Raw genomic sequence first — 16,959 nt, 5'->3', positions numbered from 1 at the left:
AGTGGGAATCAAAATTAATTTTACATCTTCTTTTTCTCTTGAAGTGTCCTGGTAGTGAGAGTGCTTGTCTGCTCTACCATTATTCTTTTTATAACTTTGTTTTGCAAGTTAATTCTTACAGAGCTCCTCCAGAGGCAGTGATGAGTGCTGCCTTAGTTAATTTAACTTTTCATTCTCCTCTAAATCATGAGTTAGATATGAATAGCTTTTAAAATGAATTGTGAGATTTAATTAGTGTAATGTCGGAGAATAATAGCATGCTCCTATAGCTGCACTGTGCTCACCACAGAGCAGGAGTTTGATGTCTGCAGTTGTTTGCGTCCACTCTGTTATCCTTCCAGACTGAGTTAACTCTATTTCACAAACCTGTTTAGTTCGGTTCCTCGGAGGCTAACCACTTTACTAGTTTCTTTATATCCATCTAAGAAGATGTATTTATGTTTTATGACATAGTCTATGTCATTGTGATCTGAAGCTACCCAGTCTTCATACAAGTAAATGCTCATAAGTATTCCATTGATAATAGCTTCTTGTGACTAAGATACAATTTTAATTTTTTTTCCCCTTCCTCCTCCAGCTTTATTGGAATATTTTAAAATTACATTTTCTATTTTCTAAGACTTCAGTTGCTTTTTCCATTCGACTTTTAAAAACTGATTACAGCAAATGAAACACAGTTTTCTAAGTGATATAGTATACAAAAATAACATCTTGATTTCTGTGAAAATGCATTTCTCTGCAATTCCTGAATAGCTCCAAATTATGCTAACTCTGAGCGATGTTTACTCTGGGTTTTAGATTTAGTCTTTGAAAAAAATGTGTTCTACACCTTTGCCATCACCATCTGTATGGGATGAAGCTGCTCCTGTGTTGGGCTTTTATCCCGATTTCCCTGGCATAGCCATCAACACGTTGTGTCTTCAGTTTACTCCCACTCAACTGTTATGTTCTATGAGGGCCTGATACAGATGTTACTGATGTTATTTAATAGCTACTGAGGTCAGACATTCCAAGGCCATCATTATACTAAAAATTAATGTTATTTATGGAGGTTCAGATGCTTCCAGAATTGTTTTACCTCCTACATGGGAACACACTCAAACCCAGAAGGGCTTACTGGTCTGACTGAACTCTTCCCATTCATTAATCCCTATTCACCAGTGGCACGGAAAGGGGGTTCTTTAACAAAGCATTATACATAACACCTCTACCAAACTAAACATAAACTTTTTTTTTGTAGTTAAATGCAGAAATTCGGTTTTTTCCACCCCTTTCCTCCTTTTACACTGCAAGTTAAAGCTCACTGGCCTGGGGACAGCCTCTATCTGCCAACCTTTGGCCAGTGAAGAGGATTCAGAGAAAATAATACAACCATCAATCAGAAAAAGGAGGGGCGACAAAGGAAAATAATTAGGCTGTAGCCTCAATTGTGCATTCCCGTGCAAGATGCCCTGACTCGCCACAGCGGTAACAGTTGACTTCACTTGTCTTGCTGCAATTGATGGCTACATGACCAGTTTCACCACACCTATAGCACTTCACCTTGGTGCAGTCTTTTTGAATATGTCCAAATTCACCACAAGAGTAGCACTTCTGCTCATCCGCATGGTCACAGTCACGGGCCAGATGGCCTGGCTTGCCACAGTTGTAGCAGCATTGCTCTCGCTCTCTCTTGGGCTCCTTGCAGTCCTTGGCAATGTGGCCACCTCTACCGCAGTTATAGCAGGCATCCTCCTGGAGATCACAATCCTTGGCAAGATGACCAGACTCACCACAGCGGTAACAGATATCAGGAAGAGATGAGGAAACAAACTGGAACCCTCTATCCGAGGTAAAACCACCTCTGCCACGGCCTCTCATTCCACGACCCCGACCTCCACCAGTAGGGCACTCCCTGGCCCAGTGGCCAGATCGTCCACACTTGAAGCATTCGTTGCTGCTCATAGCTGCAGTTTGAGCTTCGGCGTCTGAGCTGCCCACAGCGGTGGAGACTCGGACGCAGGCCCTGGAAGACGACTCGCAAAGCAGCGGCTGTTTATTTTCAGAGTCCTTGCCTGCGCCACACGCGGGTCTGCACACGGCCCCACACACGCCGCTGCGCACGGCTCTCCTCCGCCTCGCCCACGCGTCCAATCAGCCAATTTTAATTTTTATATTGTTTGATTAGCTTATATTCATTGTTTACAAGATTATATGTTTTGTAATGATTATATTTTTTATCCCCAAGTGACTTAGCACCAAGTCCTTACTGTTAGCAAATACTTGACCTTATTGCTCTGTTGTTTTATCATTCTGTCATTTGCCAAAGTATCTCAATTCATTTGGTACTGGTGTCCATTTGGCTGGGCCTCACTTATTAAAATAGTCTTCTACTGTTTCGTGGCACATGCTCTGCATGCATTTTATGTTTTCCCCATCTTCCTCCTAGGGTTAGCATGACTGTAAGGGACCCAGTAGAGGGTAATTTGTAGTGATATTTTATCTGTATTTTAATAAATTAAGCTTTCTTGAAGTTCAGAGAGTAAAACAGCTGCACTGATCAGGCAGTGGTGACACACACCTTTAATTCCAGTAGCCACACTAGTTTGCCATAGAAACAGAGCAGTAGTGGAGCACACCTTTAATTCCAGCACTAGAGAGAAATATAAGACAGGAGGAGACAACTCTTACACACAGTCTCATTCTGAGATTCCTGGAGGCAGGATCGCCATTTTGGACCGAGGTTAAGAGCCAGTGTCTGGCTGTTTTGCTTTTCTGGTCTTCAGGTTGAACGGCCTCTGAGTTTTTATTAATTGTGCTGCAGTAGTTGGTTGATTTTACTCTTAGCTCTTTGGGGCCCACTACCCAGCTCCCAAATAAGTACACAGATACTTCTTTTTACGTATGAATGCATAACCTTAGCTTGGCTTGTTTCTACCCAGACTTTCCTAAATTATTCTATGTTTTGCCCCTGGGCTTTTACCTTTATTCTATATGTCTTTCTTTTCTTCTTACTCCATGACTGGCTGTGTTGCTGGGTGACTGGCCCCTACATTTTCCTCTTCTCCCTCTTCTTCTCTCCTATTTATTCTCTCTGCCTGGAAACCCATCTTCTTCTTCTTTTTTTTTTTTTTTTTAATGTTTACAGTGTTATGCCTGCAGGTCAGAAGAGGGCGCCAGATCTTATTACAGATGGTTGTGAGTCACCATGTGCTTGCTGGGAATTGAACTCAGAACCTCCGGAAGAGCAGTCAGTGCTCTTAACCTCTGAGCCATCTCTCTAGCCCAACCCATCCCTTTCTTTCTCCTGCCTAGCTATTGGCCATTCAGCTCTTTATTAGACCAATCAGGTGTTTTAGACACAGAAAGTAACAAGCATAAATAAATGTAACGCATCTTCAACTAATATTCCACAACAGTAGAGTCTTTAGTAGGGCTACCGGACAACACACCAGACAACAGTCTGGGTGTGATGTGCTTGCTGCTCCTGGGTTCAAGATTATATAGATCTCTCAGTGGACAGAACTGAGAAACATTAATAGCTCCTTCTCATTGTTTATGTCTGCCTGCCGTCTGTCCTCTGCTCTCCTTTCCTCTTTCCTTGCTATCCTACTTAAAACAAACCTGACTTCATGTGAATGTTTTCTTTTTTTATTCACACAAAGATTCTTTCTAGCCTTCCCCTTTAGCTTGTTCATAATTTCTTTTTTTCTGAATAGGGTTAATCTCTCTCTCATTATCTATGGTAGATTTGCTTGTTTTTCCCAACCTTAGTTGCCTTTATGTAATTTAGAATTTCTAATATATACTTTGTGAAAACCAGCTAACACTAGGGTGCAGTATTTGCGTACAGTTATTTTCTTTCTTTCTTTCTTTCTTTCTTTCTTTTTTTGGTCTGTATTTTTGTATTATCTAGTCTTTTGGCCTATTTCTGGAGTCCTTAGTTCAGTGTCTTTTATGTTTCCATCTTTCTGTGATCTTATGTAATAAGATTTGTAAGAGTGTGTACCTCATCCTAATTTTCCTAGCATTCTAGTTAATTCATCTTTTTAAGCAATTGTATTTAATAAATTTTACTCAGTCATCCTTAGATCTTTAGAGTGCGACCCATTAGTAGATTTTAATATCGGCTATCAGAATTTAATAGAGATCCTTCCCCACCGTTTCACTCTTTCTAGGTATGAACCTTCTAATATCCCAACCCCAGCGCTGTGATAAACTCAGTACCTTCTTTCATATTTGGCTGTGGTATAACATCTTATTGTTCTTTATCTTGTTTCTAAGTGGTCAGACACAAAGACACAAAGCAGTCTTGCTGGGTTGCTAGAAAGCATTGCTTTCATTGGTTGTTTCTCAGAGACTGGTAAAATTCTGTGGCTTCCTACTTGTTTTCCCTAAGTAGCTTCTGGCCATAAACCCAAACTGAATTCATGAACTATGCTGATAACCAGAAAGAGAACAGAGAGATGCCTACTGTTTGACCTCAGGGATTAAGCTCTACTGTCAGTGCACAATTACCAACTTTAGCACCTTTTAAACTATGTGTATTAATGCTTCTACTCTTTTTATTCCACTGGAGTCAGGTAGATGCCTTATAGTTATCAAGGGTGGTCATGATGGCACAGGCCTTTAATCTCAGCACTGGGAGGCAGAGTGAGGTGGTTATCTATAAATTCAAGACTGCTTGGAATACATAGTGAGTTCCAGACCAGCCAAGGCAACATAGTAAGATTCTGTGAACAACAGCGAAAGCAAGTTTATTCCTTTTCTAACTGTGTTAGAATTCTCAAGAGGAACAGAACTAATACAATGGATCTATATGTATATTAAAATGGGATTTATTACAGTGATTTACAGGGTGTGGTCTGGCTAGTTCAACAATGTCTGTATCCCAGCAGAAAGGCTCTGTCTCCATTGTTCCAATGTGGGTCTTCGTCTCCATCTCCATCCATCACCAGATGAAGGATCTATGGTGATAAGCAAAATATTCATCAGTATGGTTATGGGCCAAGGCCAGTTCAGGCACCCTCTCCTCTGTCCAGAGAACAATCTGGGGATCTCTCCTTGGACCTGGGATCCCATTTATAATCAAGTCACTAGTAAACCCTAAACTGACTCCCTTAGTTGAGATATATTCTTCCCTGATCCCATATCTATCCTTCCTCCCTCCCCCCATCCCAGTCCCCCGAGCTTTCCTCATTCTTCCCCTGCTCCCTTCTCTCTAACCCTGTCCCCTTCCAACAATCCTCCCACACCCCCATGCACCCAAGGTTACCTGGGACTCTTGTCTATTTCCAATCTCCAGGAGGAAAACTACCTGAATTTTCTTCAGGTTCACCCTCCTATCCAGCTTCTCTCGGATCATGAATAATAGGCTCAAAGACCTTTAATTATGACTAGAATCCACTTATGGGTGAATACATAGCATATTCCTCTTTTTGGGTCTGGCTTACCTGACTCAGTAAAGCGTTTTCTTTTTTTTTATTATTATTTTTAATTTTTTTAAATTTTTTTTTATTTATTTTTATTTTTATTTTTTTATTTAATTTTTAATGGGAACCCCTCCAGAATCAAGTCTCTTGCAAACCCTAAAATGGCTCCCTTAGTTGAGATATAAACCTCCCTGCTCCCATATCCATCCTTCCACCCTCCCCCCCTCCCATTTCCCCAAGCCATCCCCAATCCTCCCCCTCTCCCCTCTCCCCTCTCCCTGACCATCTTCCCTTACTTCCATCCCCCCACCCCCCATGCACCCGAGTTTGCCTGGCAATCTTGCCTAGTTCCACTATCCAGGAGGATAACTATATGATTTTCTTCAGGTTCATCTTCTTATTTAGCTTCTCTAGGATCACAAATTATAGACTCAAAGACCTTTAACTATGGCTAGAATCCACTTATGAGTGAGTACATACCATATTCCTCTTTTTGGGTCTGGGCACTGGACTTAACTCCCTAGGTCCAAATGAGAAGCAGAAGGAAAGAGAACGTGAGCAAGGAAGGCAAGATCAGAGGGAACCTTCATCCGACGATGGATGGCGATACAGATGGAGACCCACATTGGAACACCGGATTGAGTCCCCAAAGGTCCAAATGAGGAGCAGAAGGAGGAAGAACATGAAAAAGGAAATCAGGACCGCGAGGGGTGCGATCACCCACTGATACAAGGGGACTGATCTAATGAGAGTTCACCAAGGCCAGTTGTCTGGGACTAAGCGAGCACGTGATCCAGCCAGATTCTCTGAATGAGGCCGGATTCTCTGAATGTGGCTGGCCCGGAGTCTTTCTGAAAAGCCATTGACAATGACACTGGGACTTGTTTCCTCCGCATATACTGGATTTTTGGGATCCACTCTGTTTGGATGCTCACCTTCCTGGACCTGGAGGGAGGGGGGAGGAGCTTGAACTACCCACAGGGCAGGAGACCCTGACTGCTCTTGGAGAGGGAGAGGGAGGAGGGGAGAGAGCGGGAGGAGTGGGAGGGTGTTGGGAGGAGGGGCGGAAATGGAGACTTTTGTATTTTAATAAACTTTGAGAAAAAAAAAAAGAAAGGCTCTGTCTCTGAGAATTGTTCAGCCCACGAGGCTAGATGTCTCAGTCAGTCTTTAGTACATGTTGGAAGTCTGAAGACGTAGGTCATAATATCAGTGAAGGAATTCCTCAGCAGCAGATAGATGAACTTGCCAAACAAGGTGAGCACTAGAAGGTTAAAAGCAAAGTCTTCTTTCTATCCCCTTTTTTTGTGGGCTGACACTTGATGGTGTGGAGCAGATTTAATGTGGGTCTTCTGACCACCAGTGATCCAGGTTTAAGGTTGCTTCTTTCTACTTCAATTAATCCAATTGAAAAAATTACCTCACAGGCGTGCCCATCTGCTTACCTTATAGCCAATTCCAGAGGTAGTTAACAACCAAGATTAGCCATCACATTGCCTCCCATCTTTTGTTAGTAACATATTTCTCACTCTCTTTTGGTCTCTCACATCTGGTGTCTTGTTAGCTTCATTCTCCCCCTGTCGCCATTATTTCCTTCTTGCTGTCCCATGGTCTTATATTGTGCTACTCTGTCTTCTTCACTCAGGGTCATTCCATGAAAGGTTTTATATACCCTTCACAAATGGGAATTTTCTTCACTCAGTGTCCTTCTCTGATACATTTACATATCCTGCACTCATGTGAATTTTACTCACTCAGTGTTCAAATCACACATTTCTACACATTTATTAATCTGTATTAGTACAGTGGCTACCAGGTTCTCTTGTAAAGAGTTCCTGTATTTCTCCTTTTAGTTTTATTCCCTTTGCTTAGTAAACCAGTCTTCCTCCCAAAAGTTAAATTAAATAATGGATTAATTTTCTCCTCTTTTATATCACCTCTTTTTGGAAAATAATACAGAAAAGTGATTTTTTTTGAACTTTTTTAAAAAAGTGTTTATGCTTCAAATGAAAACTTCTGTAAGCTATGCATATGCCTCTCCATACACTTATACAGCCACTTAATGAGGTAACAATGAAGATCTCTGTCTAGGAAGAAGTATGATTTCAAGATTATTGGCTCATCGTCACATCCATTCAAAAATGTTTCTTTGTATTAATCCAGGAGAGATCCTTTCTCAACTCAGGTGAAGGTATTCTGCACATCCCTGTAAGTGGATACTGCTCATTTGTTTCCCGACTGCTCAGACCTGAGCAATAACACAGAAACCATGTTAATTACAACACCGTTTTGCCTATTAGCTCAGGCTTCTTATTAACTAACTCTTATATCTTAAATTAACCCATTTCTGTTAATCTTTGTATCAGCATAAGGCTGTTGCTTACTGGTGAGGATACAGTGGTCAACTTTCTCCTTCGGGAGCTACATGTCCTCTCTGTCTCTCTGACTCCACATACTCTCTCTCTCTATCTCTTCCAGCCTGGCTATATTCTGCCCTGCTATAGGCTAAAGCAGCTTCTTTATTAACCAATGGTAATAAAACATATTCATAGCATATGGAGGGGAATCCCACATCACATCCCCATTTTGTAGCTGCTTGTTCAAGCCCCAGCACACACTAGACCCGAAGCTGAGAATCTGATTTCACCTCATGGCTTGCCTGGATAAGGCTTGTTCAACAGTAGTGAGAGTGCGCGCAGTCTTTATGGAAATGTGAGCACTTTGCACAATTACCTACCTTATTGTATGAGCAATGCTATGTGCTCTGATTCATTTAGATGTAGCCCATCCTTTAGATTTAGGCCAAGATTCAGTATTTTTGTTGCTAAAGCCATTATCTTTCACTGCCTCTATCAGTTTCACTTCCCTTGACTTAAAACACGTTACTGTCAATATATGCTTCGTATGTATATGCAGTGGAGTGTACTGTGTGTGCTGCTCGGTTACCTTGCTCACAACCATTGCTGGTATAGAGAGGAAGGAAGAGTCAGAAGGGCAGCGAGATGGGTGGGGAAGCAGAGATACAGAAAGAATATGGATCTTTGAAGGGTTTCAGTGACAAATTTGTAAGCAGTTCCAAGATGCATAATTCTGTTTGTAGTTGAGGTTTCAAATCTGTCCGATTTCATTGTTAGTGTGTGCCAGGATAGGTTTGCCTTTGTTTCACAGCACCTGGAAGGTCAAACCGTGTTAGTCTTTCTTTCATTTGTGTCTTCTGAAACAAAAAAAAATTGCTTTTAGTTCACTTGTAGCCTGCAAATCAATCAAATCTTTGAACAGCTGCCTACAGTGAATTTAAAGTTTTTCGTATTATTTTTATACATTATCACAGAACACATTCAGTTCTGTTTGGTAAAGAAGAATAAAGCTTTATGTTCTCACATTAATACTGCTTAGAGTGAGCATACTACTTACTTGTGGTTTCTGTGACTTATGTGTTTTCCAGCTTGTTTTGCCTCTTTCAGAATGGCTTATAATTACATTTTTATGAAAGTAGCTTCATAAATAGTTCAAAATATTAGGTAGAAAATGTATTTCATTAATTAAACACCAATTCTCTTTTTACAAAATAATTATCTTATTCTGATTTAATTTTAAAGAAACTATTTTAGCCATATTTTTATTTCTTTAATTGGTTTATGCCTTTAATCAGCTTAGCTTGTTTCTGAAAAAAAATGAAATGATCTTTATTCAGAATAAGGCATATCTACCTTCAAATTTTATGTGAAATCTTTTTATAAGACAACATCTATAGTGTTATAATTTCTAGTTTTGATGCTTGGAGAAGGAAAAGTAGATACTGTGTCTTTAATGGAAAGCAAAAGGTTATCTTCTGTGGCCTTTGTGTGTATGTGCTGATGTGAATGTGGGCAGCCAGACAGGCGGTGTGTGCAGAGAGACTAGGGAACGGCTGCGGATCGATACATGTGGTGTGAAGTGAATTAATGTGAGGCAGGCCGTCTGTCTGTCATGAGATTGTGGGGAACGTGGGGCAGTGTTGGTCAGTCACTGCACAGATCTGCTTCCAATAAATTCTTGCCTTCTGCCTGAAATGCATCTGGAAATATTCACACACGCCCTTATTGTGATTTTACTTCATTCAAAGTAAATGCTCATATCAAATCATTGCCTCCAGTGTACTTTAATTAGATCACTGGAAAGCCACAGTTGTGAGAAACTGATGAAATAAAAATACCTGCTATTGTTTTGGATGTATTTTTCAATCTCACTGGAAATATATTTTTTATGAGAATGAGAAATGTAATTTTACTAACATTTTGTATGTTTTTGTTCTTCACTCTAACTGTATTATCCCTTCCGTCTAATTGTCAGTAAAATAATAGTTATAGTGAACTGAACTGATTTTATCTCCCAATATTGCTTAATGTGCTGCATTAAAAACTTACTAAATTATTATTTTATCTTTGCTTGTCATCTTAGTCACATGACACTATAGAATTCTCCTGAGTTCATTTTGTTTGTCATTGTTTAGATATTGTAAACCGGCTGGAAAAATGTTTATAAAGATAATATGGAAGACATGAAGCTTGTACATTTTAGCTACTGTATATATTTTATTGTTGAAATTAAAATGTATTTTATGTGTCTAGGTGTTTTGTCTGCTTGTAGGACTTCACAACACGAATGTGCCTGGTGCTGTCAGAGGTCAGAAGAGGGCATCATAGCCTCTGGAACTGGTCTTACAGAGGGTTAGGAAGCACCGTGTGGGTGCTGGGTGCCGAACCTGGGTCCTCTGGAAGTACAGCTCATGCTCTAACTGCTATTGGTGGAATTTTTAGACTAGTTTTAGTCTATTGATTTTGAGGCCATATTTCTATATATATTTAAGACATTATTAAGTGACTTTTATATGTATGTATGTATAATGTATGTATGTATATATGACTGGAAAGATGAATTATTTCAGGTCTTTGACAATAATAAATCATCTTGTTTTACAGAAATGTATAAGTTCTCATAAAGGTCTTTCTACTTCTTTCTCATAAAAGTCCATTTCTCCCATCTGCTCAGTACAACATTCCCCACCCCATGCTCCCATAGCCAAACTTCCTCTTACCAGTTTTCTGCTTCATTCCCTATTTCCCATTTCCTTCCTCAGTCTCAGTGTACATGCTATATAGGAAATCCATAATGGTAAAGTGTTCATTTTGTAGCACCTGGATTTGTGTACTTCTTCTTTCATACATTTACTGTACCTCTTTTTATTAGATTTCTTGCTATTTTTATATATTTGTAATATTTTATTTTCCCTGACGCATCATTATTATTTTTTCCTAGTAATTAGTTAATATAATTTGTGTTGTTGGATTGAAGTTATTTTCATGGTGTTCTAGTCAATCCAGGTTTGTTGAACTTTTTGCCCAGTACTTTGACTATATTTATCAAAATAGTACACTTTAGTTTATTTTAATATAATTTGACAAGTCAGCTCACTAACATGACTTATGTAAGTGAAAACCATATTACCACATAATCAACACTTTAAACCCTTGCTTATGAACAAGAAGTTTATATGTACAGATCTTTAAAGAATCTTTTTTACAATTTTTCCACAATATTTCATCTTTCTTTGATAATGAATCACAAGGAAGTGATTTTTAGTCTGAAAGACTTACACATTTTATATCAGTGACAGTAATTCCCTCTTTCTTTGTACAGAGGTCAGGGCGACGGCTGAGCAGCTAGAGCATGAGCTGGAGACAGAGCTTAGTAGTGAAGCACATATGCTACTCTTACAGAGGACTGGGGTTCAGTTCCCAGCACCCACACACCAGGAAGCTCAAAAGTACAAGGAACTCTAATTTCAGGTTTCTGGTGACCTCTTCTGACCTTCATGGGCTCCAGAAACATTCGTGGTATACACACATTTCATTCATTCACTTATGTCTCACAAGATTTACATATATAAAAAGCATAAGAACCTAAGGTCATATCTCTAGTTGCCATGTAAAAACAAGGTAGAGCAAAGCAAATGTGTAACCAGTATTGGTGGAGGCAGAGCATGTGCATCTCAGGCCTGCTGGCCCATCCCAGCCAATCAGGGAGTTCCAAGCTATCAGAATAATCATTTGTCAACAGATAGATGCTTGGGGGAGGTGGAAAGAGAGAAAGGAAAAAACTCCTTGTGAACCGAGTTCTCCACAATACATATATTGACAATCACACCTGTATACCTTTGCATATATGTACATACTACACACATAAACACACGCACACACAGAAAGAAAATATTTTGTCACAATCTTCATTTCTGTTTTGACTGTGATATAGTATTATTTATTGTGTAATTTTTACATAGTTAAATATACATACAATTTACATATAGTAAAATGTATCATTTTGGCTAAAAGTTTTCTTGGCCATGTACATACTCCTACAAGCAGAATGTTGAGTAGGTTTGTTTTTTAAAGGTTTATCAAGTCCTTTGTTATACTGTTAGTGTCTTTCAGCTACCGATACTGTGATGTCTGTCTGCTTTAAGACAGAACATAGCATACACCTAAATACTGTGGAGATGAGAAGTAGCTTATGGCTTAGGGTTTATAACATGCTGTGATGCCTTCTTTCACAGGCAGAGTATAAAGTGCTTAGTATTATTTTAAAATGCTATTAGATCTTTATATGGCTTGAAATTTTAAAGTTATTTCCTGAAAACAGACTGCTAAAATTATCATTTTGGAGGATTTGAGAATGTTGCAATTTGGTTTTCTATCTTCAACACTTTTAGCCTTCACTTTCTTCCAGAACATTCAAAGAGTTTTAGGGAGTTGGTTGCCCTCATTACACAGTATTATGGGAATTATGGCATAGGGCTTTTTGGAAAAGATGGTCTCTTCCTTTTTTACTTATTGGTAACTAAATAGCATCAAAGATCGAATTTCATCTTAGAGCAAATCAGGAACATAGCTTAAATATTTTTTAATGCGTGCATTCTTGGGTTGATGATGTCATTTAGTTGCTAGGGTGGGTGCTCATCTAGGTCAGCAGTCCTAGTACTTTGGAGGTAATGGCAAGAGGAACAAAAGTTCAAGGTCATCCTCAGCTACACAGCGAATTTCTGGCCAGTATAGATGGTGCAAGACCTTTGTGTTTCTCTCAAAACAAATAAAACCAGAGAAAGTTATGTTTTCCTTAACAGAAGAAAATTCTCATGGGAATTTTATTTCCTTCTCTATAAGTGCTTTCTTGTTCTTTTTTTCTTCATCTACTTTTGGGGATCAGGGAGTACCCACAGTGTATACACAGTGGCATGGGTGCCTTGGTTGGTACAGAATGTTAGAAAGCCAGGTTAGTGAGATATAATTTATTTACTAAAGTATCCCCAAGCAGACACAATTCAGAGAGCTTTTAACTCATTCATACAGTTGTGCAGCCATCAGCACACTCATCTTTGGAAAAATGTTCACCTGAAAGTGAGCCCAATCCTCACCGGCATCTTTCCTGGTTCCCCACCCCCTCTCATCTGTAGGCCAATGTGCTGCTCTGCTTCTGTCTCATTAGGTTTCACTGCCTTGACTCGTGTCGTAAGATGAGGTATTTTCTTTTATTTACGTTTCTAGTGTTTATGTTACAGCATTTATCCTGATATGTTTATATCAGGATAATATAATAATATCAGCTCTGATAAGAGCTCCATCTTCTTGGATTGCTGCATAGTATTCCACTAAATGACTCACTGGTGAGATTTGGAAGTTTCTCATACACTCTAGATACTGGTCTCTTGTTGGATATGTGATTAAAAAAAAATTTCCCTGGTCTGTGTCTTGCCTTTTTTTCTTCTTAATAGGGTTTTTGCAGAGTAAAAGTTATTTTAATCCTGATGAGGACCACCTAATCAATATTTCTTTGCATGGATTATGTTTTTAATGTCAAGTCTAACATTAGAGTTCAAGAATTTTTTAATTTAAAAATTCTAATTGTTTTACATTTCATATTTAAGTCCATAATTCATTTGGAGTTGATTTGATATAACATATGGGTTCTAGTTGGATTGTACTTTCCTCCTGATGATTCATACTTTAGAACTTTATCTTCAGTGTGGCAATATTGAGAGGTGGTGGAGCATTTCAAAGGAAGAGCCCAGTGAGATTTGGAGAGTTATTGGCGATATTCTTTGAGAGTGGTTGGGGTAGTTCTTATGGAACTCCATGCTTGCTCTGTCTCCTTGTACAATCATGTGATCTTTCTTTCTACACTCTTGCTATGATGATGCTGAATACCATGTAGCATGAGGTCCTCACCAAGGCCAAGTACATGCCAACACCAGGTCCTTGGTACTCCAGAAGAGAAATACACAGTGAAATTTTATTAAACTGGTAAGAAAATAAAGTATGTAATTGTTAAAGAAACACATGGATCTAGAAATTGTATTAAGTGATAATAAATTTAACTAGATTCAGAATGACAAATTCTACATATTCTCTATCATGTGGGTGCCTAGCTTCTAATTTACAGCCCCCCTCCATTTCCCGTCCCCCCTCCCGTTGAGAAAAGCTCGTGATGAAATGACTTGGAGGTTTCAGATAAGAAAGCCTGCATTTCAGCTCTGACTTTGGAATTTAGCAATAGTGTTACATTGAGCAGCTTCTCTCTCTGCTTAAATAGGACGAATATAAATGGCTTTCACATAAACCTCAACATTCACTTTCATCAAATCTCTTTATTTCATAGGAAAGGAAAATACTAATGATCATTACTGTCCACATTGTTCTTTAATAACTTTATTCCAGTTTCTCTGATCATTTTTAGAATTAATGAGTGTTAGCAAAGAATGAGATTTCAAAGGTTATATTTTAATTCAATTATATGAAAAGTGATCTTTGATTTTTAAAAATTATTTGAACAATATGTCCTTTAGGACTGTGTTTATTCTTTCCTTTCTTTCCCCTTCTCTTTGTGATTATTTCCCAGGTAGAGTGTGTTGATTAAATAATTAGTACTTTTCTAATAAATTTTTCCTTCATGTTAAAATTGATCTTTTGAACCCAACAATAAACATACTGCAATAGAGTGGTAATATCATCATTATCTGTTCATTGGGGACCATTTGGGGATTATTATTTCCTTTTTCTATCCCTTAATACTTTACCTCTTTTGTCCCTCTCCAGCCTCCCACCCTCTAAAGCAAATGATGCTACTATGAGGGGGTGTTCTATATTCCGTATCCAATCTTTAGATCGTGTGGTCACCTACTGATAGGTCCAAATTGACATCACTGATGGTGGGGAATGGATTAAGGCTTTCTTCTCTCTTGGTGCCTTTAATAAGCGTGGGGGATTGTGTAGGGCAGTGTACCTCAGAAGGAAAGAAATCCTTCGGTATTTATAGCATTTAGTTTGTAAAACATTTGGATGGCTTCTGCTTAAACAAACATTAAAGTACTTCTTTAAAAGACGTGATTTGAAATTTCTACTTCTATAGTAGCCATGATGGAGTGGTGATAACAATGTAAAAACATTATGAAGCCTGTTGTTAATCATTGCCAACTTAGAAATAATATGATAGATGCTAATTGACACCAGAATATTTTTATCAGAAATGTAAGATATATATGCAGGAAAAAGGTATTTGTGTGAACTAGCAGAATGGAAAATTTGTTTGGTATGATAATTATGTTCCTCACTCCTAATTTTTTCATAGAGGGAAATGTTTTTCTTTGGAGGCAATACAATTCTCAGAGCACAGCTCCTTCTTTTGTGCTCACCTTCCTGCCAGCCCCACGTTATAAACACACTCACATAGTACTTTTTTCCACCTGGTTGCTGTACAATTCTGTTCATAAGATAACATAAATATCGCAAAAGTCTTGATGATAAGATAGCATAAGTGATATGGTGATATGATAGTGTAAGATAAGATAGCATAAGTACAGCAAAAGTCTTGGTGAAATGAATCAAAAAAATATAATTTATATCAACATTTGGGGTCAGCATTTCTCAGTTGCTGGTTGAAACTTAATACAGGATATACCCATGCACATCCTTCCATATAAATAATAAAGCAAGGATAAGTGCTTTAGTCATTTATCTGTATGCTATACTTTGTCACTATCTTTGGAGTAAATAGCAGCTTTACAAATTTCGCACTGTTTCTGTCATTCTGTAAAGTGAAATCTTGTTGCTCTTGCCTGTTTTAGCTGGAGTCACTGCAGAAGCCATGCAGACGACGGCAGCAGCTCCAGATGCCTCAGGATCGGAAGCCAAAGTGCAGGAAGAAGAGCATGACCTCGTGGATGATGACATCACTACTGGTGAGCATGGGCACAGGAATGTGATTTATTGGAGCTTTGGTTAGTATTTCAGACTGTTTGCTAAGTCATGGACTGGGGCTGCATCTTTTGAGGGATGGCTGGAAACTCGAAGTGGAACTGTCGATTTGGTCCAGGATGACACGTCACTGTGACAGTCAGGCTGTGAGCTGTGACCTGATTTTGTGGAAAACCTTTTATTTGTGAAGCTGGAATCATTATTAAAGCCTTGGAACATGTAGAGGCACATACATGCCCATTAGGCTGTGAAAGCCTCTACAATTACAAGGTTGAATTCAAGAATAATTAAGTTGTAGTGGCAATATATATAGTATAGGCTGCATATGAAAAAGCACACATATTCTTTATACTGCAGTCGAGGAAGTGAATTGAGTGCTGCTTTTAAAAGATACTTGCTTGGAGTGGGCATCAAATCTCTTACTTGTATTACCTGTCATGGAGCCAGACATGCAGCAAGTTTTGCAAAGCTCATATATGAGATATTTAGCCTGCCATTGTATCATTTTGATTAATTTTAATTGCTGAATCTCAACATTCATTGTGCTCAATTTCTTTGAATGTACTGAGGATAAAATACTGAATAGTTTTGTTGAGATTAAGGATTTTGTTATTGTTGTTTAGGTCCAGATGGCTAAAAGTCGTTTAAAAAATGTGACCAAAATTTCTAGTTACTATGAAATGTGAATATTCACCAACAACTTTAAAAGAAGTATCACCAGAAAATAAGAATTCGATTTTATGTTAACTCTTTATTAATTCTTAGTACGTCTCACATCATGAATTCTGATCATACTCCTCTCTCCATACCCTCGTCTCCTTTCTCTGCCCCTGTGACTTCCCCCACCAAAATAAAACAAAATTTAAAAGTATAGGCAAAAAGAAAACAAAATAAAGCAAAGTCTTGGCGTGGAAGCTATAGTGTGACCCAGTGAATCACACAGTATATACACCCCTTAGTCCACAAAGCTTTAAGAGCAAAATTTTGGAGAGAAGAGAAAAAGGAAGGTGACTAGGGAAAAAATATATAGATCAATTAAAAACAGTTAAAAAAAAAGAATTCAGGATGCGAACACTATGATGAGCAAGGCAGAAAGCAGCATTCATCCAGCATTTCTCCAGGGCTTCTACGTCAGCTTCTGCATCCAGGTTCTTGCCTTGAGTTCTTATTCCAACTTCCCTGGATGATGGGCTACAAGCTGTGAGCTGAAATAAACCCTTTTCTCTTCAAAAAAAAGAGTAAACATTTTAACTAAAAATTAA

General features: G+C 38.6%; 1 protein-coding gene and 1 pseudogene across 2 annotated transcripts in view; one reads left to right on the top strand and one right to left on the bottom strand.

The window, feature by feature from the left end:
- Positions 1-16,959, top strand: part of Wdr7 (WD repeat domain 7) — a 283,531-nt gene that overhangs the window by 109,844 nt on the left and 156,728 nt on the right. For both annotated transcript variants that reach the window (XM_048419639.3, XM_048419640.3), the window contains one exon: positions 15,568-15,681. In XM_048419639.3, the coding sequence (XP_048275596.2) occupies positions 15,568-15,681 (114 nt within the window). The remainder of the gene's footprint in view (positions 1-15,567; positions 15,682-16,959) is intronic.
- LOC148119977 (CCHC-type zinc finger nucleic acid binding protein pseudogene) lies at positions 548-2,086 on the bottom strand (annotated as a pseudogene).

The sequence above is a fragment of the Myodes glareolus genome, chromosome 13, assembly GCF_982192425.1.
Source record: "Myodes glareolus chromosome 13, mMyoGla1.1, whole genome shotgun sequence".
Lineage (NCBI taxonomy): Eukaryota > Metazoa > Chordata > Mammalia > Rodentia > Cricetidae > Myodes > Myodes glareolus.
Note: the sequence above shows the minus strand (reverse complement) of the source record. Positions and strands in the feature narration are given on the sequence as shown.